Source organism: Lepidochelys olivacea, assembly GCF_965140295.1.
Source record: "Lepidochelys olivacea isolate rLepOli2 genome assembly, chromosome: 3".
Lineage (NCBI taxonomy): Eukaryota > Metazoa > Chordata > Testudines > Cheloniidae > Lepidochelys > Lepidochelys olivacea.
Genome location: NC_140413.1, coordinates 12,131,410 through 12,150,998, shown reverse-complemented (window position 1 = coordinate 12,150,998; position 19,589 = coordinate 12,131,410). Strand labels below are relative to the sequence as shown.

Here is a 19,589-nt window from a genome sequence, read left to right as displayed (position 1 = left end):
AGGCTGAAATATGTTTGCTTGGACAGTGCATCAAACAGATGAACAGCACACACAATTATCTGTTGTCAGATGAACTGAATAAAGAGGTAAATTTTTTCAGATAAATTGTTGACCATCTCTAGTCTTGCTTTTGTGATACTCGGTCCATCTTATATATTATATTCTGGGATAAGAAAGCTATAAAATTAAATGGCCTCCATCAGTTTAATTCTATTGGACTAGATCCCGGTGTGATTTAACATAACTCGGTTGACTTCAGTGTAGTTATGCTGATGTACAACAGCTGAAGATCAGGCTGTGTCATGGGGCAATGAGCCTGACCACACCTCCTTGTGGTCCCGTGTGGCCCTGCACGGCTCTCTGCTCTCAGGGTTCAGAAATAAACCACTCACACCCAGAGTCTTTAAACAACAGTCCCCTTCTCCTGGGGTCCAATTTAGTTCAATCGGCTTACCACAAAAGAGCTCCCCTTTAGGTTCAGGGGTCTTCCCAGCCCTGCTGCTTGGGCCGGAGGGGACTTCATTTTTTTGAGACCAGAAGGGACCATTGTAATCATCTAGTCTGACCTCCTGTACAGCGTAGGCCATAGAACTTCCCCAAAATTATTCCTAGAGCATCTTTTAGAAAAACATCCAACCTTGATTTAAAAATTGCCAGTGGTGGAGAATCCACCACAACCCCTGGTAAATTGTTCCAGTGGTTAATTACTCTCACTGTTATAAATTTATGCTTTATTTCTGGTCTCAATTTGTTTAGCTTCAACTGATAGCCATTGGCTTGTGTTTAACCTTTCTCTGCTAGACTGAAGATCCCATTATGAAATAGTTGTTCCCCACATAAGTACTGATAGACTGTAATCAAGTCATCCCTTAACCATCTCTTTGATAAGCTAAATAGATTAAGCTCCTTGAGTCTATCTCCATAAGGCATGTTTTCTAATCATTCTCATGGCTCTTCTCTGAACCTTCTCCAATTTCTCCGCATCCTTCTTGAATTGTGGGCTCCAGAACTGGATCCAGTATTAAAGCAGTGGGTACAGAGACAGAGGTAAAAATAACCTCTGTCCTGATACTCAAGATCCCTTGTTTATGTATCCCAGATCGCATTAGCTCTTTTGGCCAGTGTCACACTGGGAGCTCATGTTCAGTTGATTATCCACCCCTACCTCCAAATCTTTCTCAGAGTCACCGTTTCCCATGACAGAGTACCCCATTCTGTATATATGGCCTACATTTTTTATTCCTATAGGTACATATTTAGCCATACTAAAACTCATATTCTTTGCTTGTGCCCAGTTTATAAAATGATCCAGATTGCTCTGAATCAGTGACGTGTCCTCTTCATTATTTACCACCCCCCAATTTTTATCATCTGTAAACTTTATCACAGTGATTTTGTTATTTTCCCAGTCATTATTAAAAATGGTAAAAAACCTAGGGCCAAGAACTGACCCACTGTAAACAGACCCACTTGATGATGATTCTCTGTTTATCATTACATTTTGAGACTATCAGTTAACCAGTTTTTAATTCATTTAATGTGTGCCATGTTAGTTTCATATCGTTTACATTTTTTAATCAGCATGTTGTGCGGTACCAAGTCAAACACCAAAAGTTAACAGAAATCTAAGCTTATGATGTCAATGCAGTGTAAAGGGAGTGTGGCAGGCTCCTGCTCAAGTCTACAAACTGCTCAAAGACCTTTTTGCTGGTAAAACACGCCGTGCAGTTTATTTACAATATTGGTTTCCACCACCCTTAAACTCTATACAGTGTTACACCTACAATCCCAGGGAGACCTCAACTCCTGAGAGAATCAGGGAAAAGCAGTCTCTCTCTCTCTGCTTCCTCTGATCCATTTCCCCACTTCCTTCCTGTGCTTTTTGTATCATCTGCCTAATGGCTTAATTATTAACCTCTTGGTTCTCCTCAGCCTATCAATTAGGCACAGCTCTTCTTAATGTGGTCTCTTCTGGAGTAATTAATTAGAGCTGCAGTGACCAGAGTGCTGGCCCAGCTGCTGTTGCCCAGCACTCTGTCACAGGGAGCAACAATCAGAATGGTAGTACTGTAAGCAACCTTTGCAAAGCTGTACACAATTCCAAAAGCTGTAAGGGACACAGTTAAAAGAGATGGATCCAAACTACAAAATTCATATCTGAACGCAGATTCCAAAACACCAAGTTCATGCGCTTTCCCCCCATAACTAGGGTTTTATTTTAGCCCATTGTAGAAATAGGGGCCAGGTGCAAAATTCAGATCCAGAACTGGGTACAGATTCCAAAATGTCCTAAGTTCCGGGGTGGTTGGACCCAAGATATTTGGTTTGAGCCCATCTCTAATGTCAGAGAGGCCCTTTTGACCGTGTAATGGCTCAGTCATCCCATGAAGTGCAAATACTGTTACCTAGTGAATACTCCACATGGCTGACTAAAGGAGTTGCTTCCCGAGAATACTGAAAGGAACATGAACCAGAGCAGTTAGCTGGGACATCATTCACCAGAACCACCACCTGAAGAGAGGGAGAAGAATGTTATTCCAAAAGAGGGAAGGGGACCCAGGTTGTTAACAGAGCTCTACAAAATGTTGACAATTAAACCCAGAATCTTGCAAAACTTGCCTGGTTTCATTTCAAATTTGGCCCAAGTTTATGGCCCAAGTTTGCTAGGGTTCACTGTAGGCAAGCCAGGGCCTATACTGATAATCTCTCTAGGTGCCTGTTGGATCATTTCTCGCTTTTGACTGATATTCACAGCTCCTCCCTGTTCCAATCCTCCCAGTTGATCGAATGCTCGGATTTACCCTAAATCCATCTCCGACCCTATATGAGAGCTAGAATAAACTGCTGTTACACTCCGAAAAGTACTTTGTGGGGTCTCCTATTTATAACAAATTCCAGATCAAGTCTGATCAGCGTACAGGTCCAAACGTAATTTTTTTTTTTTTTTAGCTGCTTGCGCTGCAAAGCTCCATTTGGAATCTGAAAACCCCAAGTTCTAGCAGTGCTTCACCCCCGTGAAAAAACGTCTGCATTCTGAACTGGCCTGGTGAAGCACAAGGTGCAACAGAACCTGCCTCCTTCTCCCACCACCCTGCTGGTCCCCCAGGCCAACAGAAGGGAAACACTGGACTGTGCGGATAGCAAAAGTAGATTGTCAAAGACATACAGGAAGCAGCTAAGAACTGGCATGTGCAACTTCTACAGGCCCTTTTTTTTTTTAACATTATAACCACACTTTAAAATCAGAGGGGAGTTTTGGTATTTGCTATCAGAATCAAGCCAAGACAATGCTTCAAATGAACAACAAATCTGAGTGAGGAACTTTCTCCCATGCGTAACAAAACCATAATGTTCTATCTCACTAGGTATATCCATGGCCCCAAGCACTGCAGCATCCAAAAGCCTCACAAGCTTTAATGTATTTATTCCTACAATGCTCCTGTGAAGGACGGGAGTGCTATTGTCTCTGTTTTACAGATGGGGAACAGATACATTGTGAGACTAAGTGACTTGAGCACAGTCACACAGGAAGTTTGTTGAAGAGCAGGGGACTGAACATGGGTTTCTTAAGTCCCAGGCTAGGACCCCGCTGTGACACTCTGTACCTTGGGAGAACACCCTGCACTCCCATGTTCATCCTTATAATATGATTGTGTGGTATCCAATGCAAAGTTTGCCATGTCAGATTTCTTCGGAAGGCTCATGATGCACTGAGCATTGTTGTTATAGTAACATTATAGGTTGTAATTTCATGTATATAGTTATGAGGCTGAAAATGTGTCCTCATGACTTAAAAAAAGCCCAGGCAAAACTCTCCAGGAGCAGAGGGGCAGTTCACACCTCATCAGGGCATGTATGGGTCAAACCCCACCTAGCCTCACAGGAACAAAGGACGCTGGCCTAGCCAGCAACAAAAGAATCTGTTGGACTCTCGAGTGAGTCACCACCCTTCCCTTGGTCAGTTTGGGACTACGATGAGGTAATGCTCACCTGACTCTAAACAGGGGGGCGGGAGGGGAAGAGCCAAGAGGGAAGAAAGGACATGATAAAAGGGAGAGACCATGGCAAACATCTCTTTCTCTTCCACCTCCATCTACAGTCACCACATTGAGCGACTGAAGCACTGATCAAAGGGGAGAGCTGAAGAGCAACCAGCAGGCCTGTGGTGAGAAGCATCTAAGTTTGTAAGGGCACTGAAAGTGTTAAGATCAGCTTAGAATGCATTTTGCTTTTATTTCATTTGACCAAATCTGACTTCTTGTGCTTTGACTTATAACCACTTACAATCTATCTTTTGTAGTTAATAAATTTGTTTATTCTACCTGAAGCAGTGTGTTTGGTTTGAAGCATGTCAGAGACTCCCCTTGGGAGAACAAGCCTGGTACATATCAATTTCTTTGTTAAATTGATGAACTCATATAAGTTTGCAGCGTCCAGCAGGCATAACTGGACACTGCAAGATGGAGGTTCCTAGGGTTGCGTCTGGGACTGGAGATATCCGCTAGTTGCACAATCCAAGCAGTGGCTGGCCAAAAGTGCTCACTCACCTCGCTGGGAGCAATTTATATGCCAGAAGCTGTGCGTGAACAGCCCAGGAGTGGGGGTTCTCATAGCGGAGCAGGGTAAGGCTGGCTCCCAGAGTCGAGGACTGGAGTGATCTAGCAGATCACCAGTCCCGATAACACCAGGGGAACATCACACCCGCTCACTAGGTCATCCTTCCTCAAACCCTGCTAAATAATGGCCCCCAAACTGCAGTTTAATATAGCGTTGCTACAGTGTTTGGAAGTTATCACTATAGAACCCAGTGTCCATTTGGTTTAATGGCATAGTCATAGATATATCATTAGCTCTAAGCCCCTGCCTCACAAGGAAAAATCCCACTCCCTTACTCATGGTTAGTAGTATCTTAATCTGTGCTGAGTCTCATTGATTTAAATGCCTGACTCATGGAATGCAGCACTGTTCAGCAAGTGTAGGGTGGCCAGATCTGTCTGTCAGACAGCAAGTCACAATGAGTCTACGGAAACTGTGGTCAGCTGGTGACCTACCTGGGTGTGGTTATTGGCCGTAGCTAGCATGTCCCCAAATATTGGTCCAATAAATACGCCGCCATCATAAACCACACGAGCTGCAATGGTTGGGTTAAGTCCTGTGAGGTTTTCAGCAGAGACCTAGCATGGCGTGAAAGAATGAAGAACCAATTTTTTCTCAGCTTTATAAAATCATTTTTTCTTATACACGTTGTGTATCATTTCATAAGCAACTCGAACTCATATAGCTAAGGGCTACAATGAATGAATGGGAATGTTCTCTGTATCTGCTTATATGGCCCCATTGGCACAGCACCCAAGCCCCGTCACAATCTTAGTGTATGCATCCTACAACACAATGTTGCAGTCTCCATTTTACAGGTGGGAAACGGAGGGAAAAAATTAAGAAACATGGTTTAAGGTCACGCAGGGAGTCTGCCCTGAAGCACAGAACTGAACCCAGTTTTTCCATCTCCGAGGCCCGTGTCTTCAGCACCAGACCACCCTGACTCCCTAGCTATGGCTTTACATTGGCAAAGAAATGTACACAGGATTCCCTATATAGCAATACTCCATCTCAGTCTAATACGCTGTCTCTGACAGGGGCAATGCCACATCCTTCAGAGGTTGGTGTAAAAGCCCAGTAATGCACCTAGTCCCTGTCCAAACTGAGAGTAGGACCATACTAGCTACGACCATGTTTGAGCAGGTTTGTTGAAACAGGACTTGGACAGAGGCAACACATAATTCTTGACTGGGGGTGGGGCGTGATTTAAAGTTTCTGGGATGGCATGTGACTGCCCCACATGTCACCTCTGGGCCCTTTCCCACTCCCCCCATGCCTCCCACGCCTACTCCAAGCCAGCATCATGTTGCTCCCTGTCATAAATATAAAGGGAAGGGTAACCACCTTTCTGTATAGAGAGCTATAAATCCCTCCTGGCCAGAGGCAAATGCTTTTTCGTGTAAAGTGTTAAGAAGCTCAGGTAACCTGGCTGGCACCTGACCCAAAATGACCAATGAGGGGACAAGATACTTTCAAATCTGGAGAAGGGGGAAAAGGCAGAGGGATAGCTCAGTGCTTTGAGCATTGGCCTGCTAAACCCAGGGTTGTGAGTTCAATCCTTGAGGGGGTCATTTAGGGATCTGGGGCAAAAATTGGGGATTAGTCCTGCTTTGAGCAGGGGGTTGGACTAGATGACCTCCTGAGGTCCCTTCCAACCCAGATATTCTATGATTCTATGTCTGCGTGATACCTTTGTCAGGAACAGATCAAGGATACAAGTCCTCAAACTCCTGTAAAATTAGTAAGTAATCTAGCTCAAAAATGCATTAGGTTTTCTTTGTTTTGGCTTGTGAAATTCGCTGTGTGGGAGGAAATGTGTATTCCTGTGTTTGTGTCTTTTTGTAACTTAAGGTTTTGGCTAGAGGGATTCTCTGTTTGAATCTGACTGCCTGTAAGATTATCTTCCATTCTGATCTTACAGAGTTGTTCTCTTATCTTTTTTTGTTCTTCTAATAAAGTTCTGTTTTTTTAAGAATCTGATTGAGTTTTTTGGGGTCTTAAAAATCCAAGGCTGGTCTGTGCTCATCTTGGTTATTCTCAAGCCTCCCCAGGAAAGGGGGTGTAAGGGTTTGGGGGGATATTTTGGGGAAATAGGAATTCCAAGTGGTCCTTTCCCTGTTTGTTTTGTAAATCACTTGATGATGGCAGCGTTTACCTAATCCAAGGGCAAAGACTTTGTGCCTTGGGGAAGTTTAAACCTAAGCTGGTAGAAATAAGCTTAGGGGGTCTTTCATGCAGGTCCCCACATCTGTACCCTAGGGTTCAGAGTGGGGAAGGAACCCTAACACTCCCACTCCCCTCACAGCTCCTTCCCCACTTCTTCCATTGCCTCCCCGCTGCAGGCATTGCGCAGGCCAGCGCAGGGTTCGGACACCTACTACCATTGGTAACTGTGGCTGCGGACGAGGAAGGGACAGGATTCAGCAGGCTTCTCCAGGCCCCCTCTGGCAGAGCTTTGCTACCAGCCTGGTCTCTCTTCCCTACTCCAGGTGCCTCCTAGCAGAGCTCAATGGGAGCGCTAGGTGCTGGTGCCTTTCCCAGGCATACATCCCTCAGCCATGCGCAACCCAATTCCCACCCTGGGAAAAATCTTGGGGGGCACATCACGCCACATGCCCCCCCTACACATGGCCTCCCTCTCAGGGTTTCTCTGACCAGCATGGACAGGGACTTTTGTCTGAGAACCACGTGAGACTCAGGTAATAAAACCCTGGGGGGGGGGTTACTCCATAGTAGAATTCTCAGAGACAAAAACCCTGTCCACCTTGCTCAGAGACCCATGCCAGACATCCGCCTGCAGCAACTATGTTTAAACATGATTGTGACTAGCACAGGTCCAACGCCCACATCAGTGGGCCCTTCCTCTGCAACACTGTGGAACACGGGGCAGTTAAGCCTGAGGTCAGGCTTACGGTTCAAAGCATGAGGGTTGATGGCTTTATAATTTTATCTCTTTGACTATAACTGCGGTTCCTTTTCTTAACCATCTAACCACTCTGGAACTTATTGAGTTACTGCTCTCAATAATAGCCTTTGTCGGGAGTCTCCCGAGAGATCTAGGTGAATAAAACCTTTATGAAAATGAATCCTGTCATCACAGACATACTGGCTGGCAGATTTAAGGGTGCAGGAACAATTGTGTTAAAAGAAAAGATCATCGTACATTGATGACAATGGGCAAGTCACCAGTCATGGAGTTCCAGGTCAGTGTCCATACGTTTTGGTAACAAGTGCTCATGTCCTTGGTCACCGTGAAATCACTGGCATTGAGGTACTGGCCTGTGGAGTTATCGGGGTTGCTTTGCAGGAGCTCACGGAGGTGATGGGAGGAGACATGCACCGGGACACCTGGGAAGTTCATTATAAAACAGAGATAACAACAGCTGTGCAGCCACAGGTCCTCCTGGATCAAGCCCGGGAAGGTATAACAGTGAGGGTGCACTACATACGCATACATAGGATCTAATGCTTTAGAGAGGTATCACTGTCCTATAATGTACCTTAGCGTGAAAAAACCCTCTGACGGTCTGAGCTCAACCCCATAGAAGTCAGTGGGTGGCTCTCCATTCTCCTCAATTGGGTTTTGGATCAGTATCTAAAGCCATCATCCAAAAATATCCCTCCCCACTTTGGGGGGCAGATAAATGTGAAGAACTAGCAGCTGCCCCCCAAAGGGGCAGTCTGACAGCCCTGCCTTTGCAGGAATGTTTCCGGGGTGATGCCCCGGCTCACCTCCTTTTGGCTCCCAGAAAAGCAAAGTTTCACTCTCCCTTTACCTGCTATCACTGTACTGGTAAGCAGGATCTGGAAAGTCCCGCCAATAGGTGGGGATGCAGCTTGCAGTCTCTGAACTGTCAGAGTGACACTGGCACCTTCCATGGACACAGCCAGGTGATCATCTTCTTCTGAGCCCTCCGAGGGCAAAGCTCCCCTGCAGGAGAGAATTGAACCACCTGAGTCAGCAGCTCCAGTGCGCAACACACAACTCCACTCCAATGCAATCAGCACAAGTGGGAGACTGCAAGCAAAAGTCAGCTGATTGCAATCTCTCGAACCAGCTACTGTTCTCCATACAGAGCTAGGCAGAACGGTGTGACGGGCCCGTGAAAGGAAACGGAAAGACCCTCACAAAGGCTGGCCAAATAGCTTTTGGGCCTGTCCTAGTCTGAGTCTGCTGAACTGAACCTCCGCATTTCAACACTTGGCACTGCGATGCGGCAGCATTTTCACAGTGCTGTGACGTCTGCGCTCCAGGAGCCCATCCTTGGAGCTTCAGTAATACTTTGTCAAACACTTTGGGCTACTGAACTTTGAACGGTAACAAATTAGGGCTCCCAGTAACCTTTCTGTATTATCATTCCCAATTTGGGACAACGGGCACAGAGAGGGGACATGACTTACCTGAGGTCATACAAGAAGGCAATAGAAGAATTAGGAACAGACAACCCAGGTCTCCCAACTCTTGTCTATCTTAGGTACTTATCCAACTCCTATCACCTCAGTATCCCAGCACCTGACAAACTTAAACGTGTTTATCCTCCAAAGACCCCCTATGAGGTAGATTAGTGCTACCATCCCCATTTCTGATGGGAACTAAGGGTGAGTCTGCCCTTGTGCCGGAGATGTAATTTCCAGCTCAGGTAGACATACACACAGTAGCTTTGATCCAGCTAACATGCTAAAAATAGCAGCGTAGCCACAGTGGCACAGGACGTATGATGGGATAGCTGCCCTGAGTACAATCCCACCCTGGACCCTATGTGCCTGCTCAGGCACTGGGGGGAGCTACACTGCTATTTTTAGCACGCTGGCTCTGTCTGAGTTAGCACAAATACATTTATCCTACCTGGAATTACACTTTCAGCTTGACTGTGGGCATATTCTAACTGCCTTCCTTAATGTCTCGACAAACTCTTTGGTGAGGAGGGGACTTGACTGTGGGCCTTTCACGTCCCAGGTTAGTGCTCTAACTGACACCCCCACCCACAACCCCCACCCACAACCCTCAAATCCCAGGTTTTAACCACAAGGCCATCCTGCCTAGTTTTAGCCAATGGTTGTATGGTGTTTTGAGATCCCCTCATCGGAGGAGCTGCAGAGGAGCAAAGCAATATCAGACATTTTCACAAAAATGATCTCCAAACAAGGAAGCCGACTGTGATTCAGATGTGCTTTGAAAAGCAACATAGCGCCTTATCATTGTAACTGTTGTTCTTCAAGATGGCTGCCTACAAGGATCCATGCTGCAAGTGATGTGTATGCACCCCTGGGAGTTTAGATCAGCAGCATTCTTTGGACGTGTTTAAGGACCTAGGCAAGGAACACTCACAGCCCTGACAGACACCGTTATTCCAAGTTCACACTGTCATGGTACATGCATCATCTACAGCGGGGGACAATGGAGGTGATGCTTAAAGAACACTTTTTTTATGCTTCACAGTTATAATCTCATCTTATTCTTCTTAGTAGTATTATGGTAGAACTTAGAAGCCCCAGTCCTGGACCTGGACCCCATTGTGCTAGGCACTGCACAAAGAGAACAAAAGGACAATCCGTGATCCAAAGAGTTTACAAGCTAAACATGTTTGCTATGCCAAAAGGAATAAATAAAAAGTTGGAGTGATATTTACTCAAGTAGCTTTCACAAACCTGCTCAGCGTCTCAATGCATCTAATCATGGCAAGGACGAGTTATCTATATTGCTTACAATATAGACTGATTGGCCTGCAACTTTAAGTGCAGTTGGGGAAAACAAATGTCCTTGGTGGCACAAGAGTGTCACTGTGTGGTGACTTGTATGAATGTCAACTATATAATTCCCTAATTAAACATGTTTATTCTAATCCATAGATTTTAAGGCCAGAAGGGACCATTAGATCAGTGGCTCTCAATCTTTTCAGACTACTGTTCCCCTTTCAGGAGTCTGATTTGTCTTGTGTACCCCCAAGTTTCACCTCACTTAAAAACTACTTGCTTACAAAATCAGACATAAAAATACATAAGTGTCACAGCACACTATTACTGAAAAACTGCATACAGAAAAGTCATTGTATGAAATTTTAATTTGTACTGACTTTGCTAGTGTTTTTTATGTAGCCTGTTGTAAAACTAGGCATTAGATCATCTATCTAGCCTGACCTCCTGTACAACAGAGGCCAAAGAATTTCCCCCAGCTGCCCCTGTATTGAGCCCAATAACTTGTGTTTGACTGAAGTACATCTTCCAGAAGGGTATCCAGTCTAGACATGAAGACATCAAGACTGGAGAATCCACCACTTTCCTTCATAGTTTGTTCCAATGGTTAGCAATCTTCACAGTTAAAATAGTATGTTAGCTCAAATTTGAATTTGTCTGACTTTATCTTCCAGGCACTGGTTCCTGTAATGCCTTTTTCCACTAGATTAAAGAATTCTTTACTACTCCCATAGAGTCTCCCTGTGTCAGTACTTAGACACTAATCAAGTCACCGCTTAATCTTCTTTTTGACAAATAAATTGATTGAGCTCTTTACATCTCTTGTTGTAAGGCATTTTCTCCAGTCCTCGCATCATTTTTGTAGCTCTTCTCTGCCCCCTTTCCAGTTTTTTAACATGCTTTTTTTAAAATGTTGACACCAGAAATGGACGCCAGTGTTCCACCATACAGCTCACATACAAAAGTAAAATCCCCTCTCTGGTGCCTATCCACTCCTCCTCTGTTTATATATTTAAAAAAAAAAAACCCACAGCATTCAGACAAATCTGAATTTATCCACTCAGCTTTGCCCATGCCACACAGATATGGAACTTCTCTTTCTCTCTGTAAAAACTATCGGTGATCTACTTACAAGTGAAGTCACATCTATGCTGTACTAATCTACCATGCTAGGAAGCTTGGCTGGTTTTGCATTGCAGACAGGGCTGAACTGTGTTTTAACCACGTTACCAAATCACCTGACAGTCTTGAACTTTGAAGGACTGTAGCAGGAAGCACTTACACTGAACAGATGAGGTCTTGGGAGTCCCCATTAAAATATAAACTGGATTGTTTCAGTTTCTCTGTTTTTTTCTCCTTGCTGACTTGGGTTGCATTTCTTTAAAATCCTCAAGTCTGATTTTTTTCAGAGGCGCTGAGCTCATGCAGCTGCCATAGATTTCAGTAAGAGTTCTAGGTGCTCCTTTCTTTGTCTGCGTGACAGGGTTCGACTCACCACCGCTGGCACCTCTGGCTGGTCGCTCCGGGAATTAGCTCTCCACTGCTGCGGAGCGCCAACGCGTGGTGTCTCGCCCATCATCTACTCTGCTGCCCTGGGACCCGTGTTGCTCCCTGCTCAGTGGTGTTCTCTTCCTGTCTACTTCAGGACACTTCCCTCTGGCAGTGCCCACTCCTCTTGTCTCACCCCCTTCCGGGGGGGGGGGCGGGCGGGGGGGGAGGGTTGTTGTTAACAGCAGTCCTTCTGGTTGCACCTGCCTTGGTGGCCAATTACAATCCTATAGTCTAGCCCCTTGTCTCAGGGGCAAGTTGCGATCTGTCTCGGCCCCTCTCCTCGATGGCCAGGTGCAGTGCCAGGGGGGAAAGGGGGGACCCAGGCCCGCCCACTACTCTGGGTCCCAACCCAGGGACCCTCTAGTGGTAGCCTCCCTCGGCTCTTCTTCTCTTCCCTCGTCTGCCTAGTTTCCCTGGACCACTTCCCCTTTGGCCCTATGTACCTTCTCGACCCTTTTTAGCATGGGCCGCAGCCTGGCAGGTAATGGGCTGGAGCTCCGCTTTGCTCCCCCAAGCCTGCCCAGCACTGCTTTGTCCAAGGCGCTGCTCCTTACCTCAGGAGCCAGTCCTTCTCCCTTGCCAGTCAGGGAGTGACTGCCTTCTTCTCTGCTAGGCAGCCTTTATATAGGGCCTCACCCGGCCCTGATTGGCTGCCTCTTCCTTCCACTGATTGGCCCTCCACAGGCCTTTATTGATTGGCTGCCGGTCTGTGCAGCCTCAAAAGGCTTGTTCCAGCCCTTTTCTCAGGGGGTGGGGCAACCGCCCCACCACAGTCTGTCTATGATTTAAATAGACAAAATTCTTTGGGGCAGAGACGTGTGTGTGTGTGTATAGCATCTACCACAATGGGACCCTGATCTCAGCTGGGGCCCATGGCTGCTACTGGAAATACAAATAATAGTAATTAGCTGATTCCTAAAAACACAGAGTGCTAGCCTTAAAAATAACATTAAAAAAAAATAAATAAGAACAGCCCTTCCCACTGAGCTGTGAAAACAAACTGCACTGCTACATAGGACCCCAGGGTGAACTGGACATGGGAGGTCATGGAGGAGTTCTTTGTTGTGTATGTAGGGTGGCCTGGGGTGGAGGGTGTTTGGCATGTTTTAAGAGAATAACCCAAATCATAAAATCCAAATCTAAACTCCCTCAAAGTTCCAGGCTGTTCGGACTCTGTGCTCTGGGTCAGTATGGAGATAAACCAGGCACAACATTCCAATCTGGGTCCAAATTCTCCCAAAGTTTGGGATTAGAAGTTGGGACTTTTTTTTTTTAAATCTAAAATCTTATAGTCCTCTGTGTTCAAGTTAGTCCAAGGCCCTGCCTTACTGTTAACAAGCGGGGATTTCCGGTGACATGGGCCTCTGTCTGGTCCCCTTCAAGAATGGCTGAGGCAAGATGAGACCTTCTAGCAGAGGGTCTGATGGAAAATGAACAAAAGCAGAAACATCAAACACTTGCGTGTGAAAGAATAAGAATTCCTAGGAACAGCAACACAGGGATTGCCAGACTGGGTCAGACCTGAGTTCCATCTAGTCCAGCATTCTGAGCGGCTAGCACCAGCTGCTCCAGAGGACGGTATGAGAATCTGTACTAGGGGCACATGGGATAACCTGCCTCCAATTCCTACCTCAGTGACAGAAGAGGGAGATTGCTGCCACAGTCAGCCACCAGAAAGGACACATTGTAGGTGGGGGAAGACCCCATCACAGACACTTCTTGGATAACATTTCCACCCGGACGAGCTGGTCTGGGATCCCTTTGAAAAACTGAAGGGAAAATATTAGTCATTAGAGATAGTCACTGTTTTTTATTTCAAAATTTCAAAGTCGTTTCCATTTCAGAATTGGAAACGGACCCACTTGTTGGTGTTTCTTCAACATTTCTCATAACGTTGGCAACTTCTTATCCAAAATGTCAGTGAATTCCTTCATTTACTGAAAACCCAGTGTTTTCAGGGAGCTAAAAAGGGTCAACCACTATGTTTTGTATGTTTCAGAGTAACAGCCATGTTAGTCTGTATTTGCAAAAAGAAAAGGAATACTTGTGGCACCTTAGAGACTAACCCATTTATTTGAGCATAAGCTTTCGTGAGCTACAGCTCACTTCATCGGATGAAGTGAGCTGTAGCTCACGAAAGCTTATGCTCAAATAAATGGGTTAGTCTCTAAGGTGCCACAAGTATTCCTTTTATGTTTTATATGGTAGCCCCTCAGAGTTACAAACACCTTGGGAATGGAGGTTGTTCATAACTCTGAAATGTTTGTAACTCTGAACAAAACATTGGGGTTGTTCTTTCAAAAGTTTACAACTGAATATTGACTTAATACAGCTTTGAAACTTTACTATGCCGAAGAAAAATGTTGATTTCTCTTTATGTTATTAATAGTTTTACATTTAAAACACTCTACTGTATTTGCTTTTTTATTTATTTTTTTTCTCTCTCTGCTGCTGCCTGATTGCATACTTCCGGTTCCAAATGAGGTGTGTGATTAACTGGTCAGTTCGTAACCCTGGTGTTCATAACTCTGAGGTTCTACTGTAGATGTTTTCAATGAAAACAAAATAAATTTAAGTTGATGATTTTTCATGAAACCTTGTTTTCAGAAAAATGCAGGGCGGTCTTTTTCTTTGTATTTTTTGAATGAAAAAAACACTCTCTAAAAGCCAGCTTATTTATTGATATTTTGTAGGGAAGGTAGTGCCTAGAACATCATCAACAAAGAGAAAGGGATTCAATTACCAGTTACGTTTCTATCCGAGATGATAATTTCATCAAGGTAAAACCAGCTAGATGTCTCCTCCTCTCTCTCAGGGATCAGCATGTCGATCTGATGCACAAACACTGGTGAGTTGGCTTCAAGGTCCCGGAGGGATTCAGAGCCATTCACACAGCCCCTCCAGAGATCAGCACATGTGAACTTCCAGCTGAAAGGCATTCAGATAACATTTCACTCATAGCCAGCTTAAGGGATAGGTGAGCTAGGCAGCTGCCTAATTCTTATACCCAAGTGGGTACTAATGCAATGGCCACCATCTTGGCTGACATACTCAGAATTGAACCAGGGACCTCCAGAACGATAAGCATGAGTCACTACCGCAGGAGTTAAAGCACCATGGCTTCCCCAGGTGGGGTTGCAACAGCCTTGTCTTCTCTGTGAATCAACACAGAGTGGGACCTCTTATGCACACTCACCAATGGGTTACACAAGGACTGTGCCTCTCATGTTCAAATTGTTTTAAACAATACTAAAAATATCTAGGCCTGTTTGGCATGCAGCCCAAACTGCTGCCATATGCCCAGAGCGCTTTAATGCTAGAATTACAAGCCTCTGTAACACAGAGAGCTGTGTTATCACCTTGCCAAGTACTCAAGGGCTGTACCTAGGAAATCACGGATTTCCAAAAATAAATGCAACACCACAGCCATGCTATTTGCTCACACCTCTCTGCCTTGAGAAACAGAAACCGATTGTTGCTTAACTTGACTAAAAGCCTCCATTAATCAGCTTTTCTCTTACCCTCCAGATACACAGAGAAAGAGTGGCCCACAGCTGCATTTCATGGCAAATTTATCTTCACTTGTCGTGCTACATATCACTTGCCCATGCCTTAAACCTTCATGCCAGCTGTTGCAATCCCCACCACCACTTTGGAAGCACTGTTGAAACTATGCAAAGGATCCGGAGGGTTTGTGGGTGTATAGCAGATGTCAAATGCTCTTAATGCATATGGCAATATTCACCTAGGGCCAGTCCTCTCAGCTAGCGCAAAAAGGAAATCTGGGTAAGAATCTTGTCTTTGTTAAATGCAAAGAGGACATTAAATTAACAGCCAGGTTCAACCCTTAATTATTATAAAAGCTAACAAGCACAACAAAATGTGCCGTACTAAACTAGACCACTTGTCGACCTAGGGCAGTATCCTATCTTCAAAAACGGCCAATGAATTAACTTAAGACTAAATAAGGGTGAGCATTATGTCCAAGAAATATCCTTGCTGAGTTCCGGAAAAGGACTTTTGTTTGTCCCAACAGGCCCCTGAAGGACAAGTCTCTGGCCTGGTACAGGATACAGTGCATGCCGAGATAGCACACTTGCCAATAATCAGTCAGTTCCAACGCAGACCTCCAACCAGGTTGGATATACCCAACGTGGCTAGCCCTGTATAACTCAGCATTAACATAGTGCATTGACTCCAACAATCATCCAGGACAGAGCAGTGGGTTAAAGGCGGAGTAGCAGCAGCATGCATTCTATATACTTTGTTGAACTCAATGATACAGGAAAGTATGGAGGGAAATTGCTTAAAACGCATCAAAAATAATTAGACATACCTAAGAGTGGCATCTGCAGGTACGTGTGTTAGGATAAAATCATAAGGGCTAGCACTCCCTGCATTTCCAGGAATACGCTGGCTGACAGATGGGGGCAAGAAGAAATACTGTGAATTCCTAAAGGTTTCTGAGATTAAGAGTTGTGCAGCCACTACTCTGAGTCTTCTCTGTCACAGCAACTGCTATACTGGCTTGTGGCATTCATTGTCAAGTCTACTCTGCAGTTAAACACCCGCAGCTGGCCTTTGCTTGTGCTCACTGGGCTGGGGGTCGCAGGACTGTTTAACTGCAGGGTAAACATTCAGGGTCAGGACTGGGACCCTCCCTCTTCGCAGGGACCCAAAGCTCCAACGCGAGCCCAGATTTCTATGCTGTAGTTAAATAGCCCCACAGCCCGAGCCCCGCAAGCCCAAGCCAGCCGACGTGGGCCAGCCATGAGGTTTTAACTGCAGTGTAGACACACCCCTAGAGGCCTTCAGGGAAGGGTATTATTACGATTATCATGTCCGTGTGTAACGAACTGGTTAAATGGCTTGTGACTGGTCGGTCTCCAGTGGTAGCCCTGCGAGGAAGATAAAAGTTGAGGACATCATACCACATGTAGCCTTGTACTGGGTACCTTTCTGGGCTGGTCTCATTCAGACTCCACAGGCAAGTAAGATTCTTCTTCACTGTATTTAGAAAGGTGTTGATATAGGACACTAAAACATAAAGCGTATCGCTCACGTAACCTTTATATGCAAAGCACACCTGAGAAAGGAGAAGGAAAACAATACATTATTGTTGAAGAAGGTTTATATTATGGTCCAAATCCAGCCCACACTGGTAGCGACCGAATGTTATTACCAGCTGAGATCTGTTTCATGACTCATATGAAAGGAGTTGCTGCTTTTAGTCCGATCTCTCATCAAAAGAAGTTTACACTGTAATGACTATCAAAAAGAAAAAGGAGTACTTGTGGCACCTTAGAGACTAACCAATTTATTTGAGCATAAGCTTTCGTGAGCTACAGCTCACTTCATCGGATGCATACTGTGGAAACTGCAGAAGACATTATATACACAGAGACCATGAAACAATACCTCCTCCCACCCCACTCTCCTGCTGGTAATAGCCCATCCAAAGTGACCACTCTCTTTACAATGTGTATTACAATGTAAAAGCTGGGCTATTACCAGCAGGAGAGTGAGTTTGTGTTGGGGGGCGGAGGGTGAGAAAACCTGGATTTGTGCTGGAAATGGCCCAACTTGACTATCATACACATTGTAAGGAGAGTGATCACTTTAGATAAGCTATTACCAGCAGGAGCGTGGGGTGGGAGGAGGTATTGTTTCATGGTCTCTGTGTATATAATGACTTCTGCAGTTTCCACAGTATGCATCCGATGAAGTGAGCTGTAGCTCACGAAAGCTTATGCTCAAATAAATTGGTTAGTCTCTAAGGTGCCACAAGTCCTCCTTTTCTTTTTGCGAATACAGACTAACACGGCTGTTACTCTGAAACCTGTAATGACTATCGTGACTGATAGTAATTGGTACTGCTGCTGGCATCTCCAACATAAAAAAAAGACTAAAATGGGCATTGAGAACGAATTGTCCCTTCCCACCCCACAGAGGCTGTCATCATCATAATAATAATACAGCTGCCCAGCTTTTATATAGCATTCTACCAAGGAGGTCAGCATCATTATCCCTATTTTACAGATGGGGAAAATGAGGCAGAGAGAAGTGACTTGCCCAAGGTCATCCAGCAGGCTAGTGGCAGAGGTGGGAATAGAACCCTGGTCTTCCGAGCCTCATGCCAAGGCTCTACCTAGTGTGGTGCTGAGAGGGGAGAGATCACTGGACTGGGAATCAAATGACCTGAATTCTATTCCCAGCTCTACCACTGCCTCCTTATGTGACCTTGTGCCAGTCACTTAAACTCTTTGTGTCCTAATCTGTATAGTGAGGACGATGCTTACCTGTCTTTATAACGTACTACGAGGTCTATGGGTGCAAATCACTACAAGTGTTAAGCGTTACATTAGCAGAGGCAGTCTCTCTAGGCAGGCTGGCAGCACATTAATGAAATAGCATGGAGTAGTTTGGACTGGCACTGACCACAGCACATCCTCTGGTTATCTCCAGAATACATCAGTTTCCAGGGCTGTCAATCTACCACCTTTAGTAAGCAATAGAGTTTATGGATAAATAAGCTTTGTTTCTTCGTGGCCCAGGAATATATCCCTAAAACACAATCTTGCGTGAGTTTGGGGAAAAGGGCAGATGACCTCAATTTCCTGATATGCCTTGTCCATCTTTAATTTTATTATGTAATTTGGTTCTCTGTACTTTCCTCCATGTTTTGCCCTACTCAGGGAGGCTACTTACATGTGTGTACTCAGTGAGGCTGTATCTTGGTAAGGTTGATGGAGACATTTTTACAAGATGTTTTGGCCTGTGAATACTGAACCTTCCACAAAAAGGTTCTGTCCAGCTGGCAACATGTCCCACAGTGGCAGAGTCTCCCTGGCCTGACAGTAGTAAAAATGAAAGAGGTTAGATGTTTGAAAAGGATTTTCAGGAAGCCATGGAGGGGCTGGACACTCGAAGGCTGGTGAATGCAATCTTGTGCCTAAATTTGCCTGAGCGAATAAATGATGCACACTTACAAAGCAAGTATTTGCATACGCATGTGCCCAATGAAGCATACCAAGGAGGTGCACTCACTTTAGATACATGAGTACAACGGATACCAGGACAAACTGAACCAGGATCTTGACAGCTGAAAGCATGACTCCCAGCAGCTTGATCTAAAGAGCCAGTCATTGTAGGTGAGGGGAGCACCAGACGCACCTCCCCAGTGGATTAGGCACAGAGAGTCACATGTAACATACACACCTTGACAAGTGAATTACAGATGCAGATCAAGTATGTTGTGATCATTGGAGCTCTGTATTTAACCTAATTGTGAGCTCAACTGAGAAGAGAGAGTGAAAGTTCATAAAGTATCACAATAACCTAAAAATATTGATGGGGAATGGTGCAGAAGGGAGACAGAGTGACTTAGTCTATATAAGAAATATCTACTGATAGATCTCAAGGCCTTGTTAAGCTCATGCCTGGAGCACAAGAGAAGCGTGGGACTGGAATTCAGCGGCCAAAACTGGTGTTTTGGCATTTAGGCCGAATTGGTGGACAAAATAATGAGGTGTTGGGCTATTCCACACTCCCCTTTTGGGAGCCTCAAAAAATTTGGGGCAAGGTTGAAACTGATGGATGGGAAGGCTGAGTGACTGAAAGAAAAGAGAATGGGTAGGAGTGAGCATCAACATCAGGACTGCCCCCCAACCCCCGTCTTCTGGAACCTCAGGATCCAGCAGGACACGATTGTGCCTTCTTCATCCTAATCCTGAGAAACTTCCTGA

General features: G+C 45.1%; 1 protein-coding gene across 3 annotated transcripts in view; it reads right to left on the bottom strand.

Annotated features, from left to right (window-relative positions):
- Positions 1-19,589, bottom strand: part of PKHD1 (PKHD1 ciliary IPT domain containing fibrocystin/polyductin) — a 433,326-nt gene that overhangs the window by 369,035 nt on the left and 44,702 nt on the right. For all 3 annotated transcript variants that reach the window (XM_084623857.1, XM_084623855.1, XM_084623856.1), the window contains exons 19-26: positions 18,553-18,695; positions 16,800-16,930; positions 14,588-14,772; positions 13,475-13,613; positions 8,376-8,530; positions 7,763-7,947; positions 5,052-5,174; positions 2,406-2,511 (exon numbers count right to left, since the gene is read on the bottom strand). In XM_084623857.1, coding sequence (XP_084479983.1) covers positions 2,406-2,511; positions 5,052-5,174; positions 7,763-7,947; positions 8,376-8,530; positions 13,475-13,613; positions 14,588-14,772; positions 16,800-16,930; positions 18,553-18,695 — 1,167 coding nt within the window. The remainder of the gene's footprint in view (positions 1-2,405; positions 2,512-5,051; positions 5,175-7,762; positions 7,948-8,375; positions 8,531-13,474; positions 13,614-14,587; positions 14,773-16,799; positions 16,931-18,552; positions 18,696-19,589) is intronic.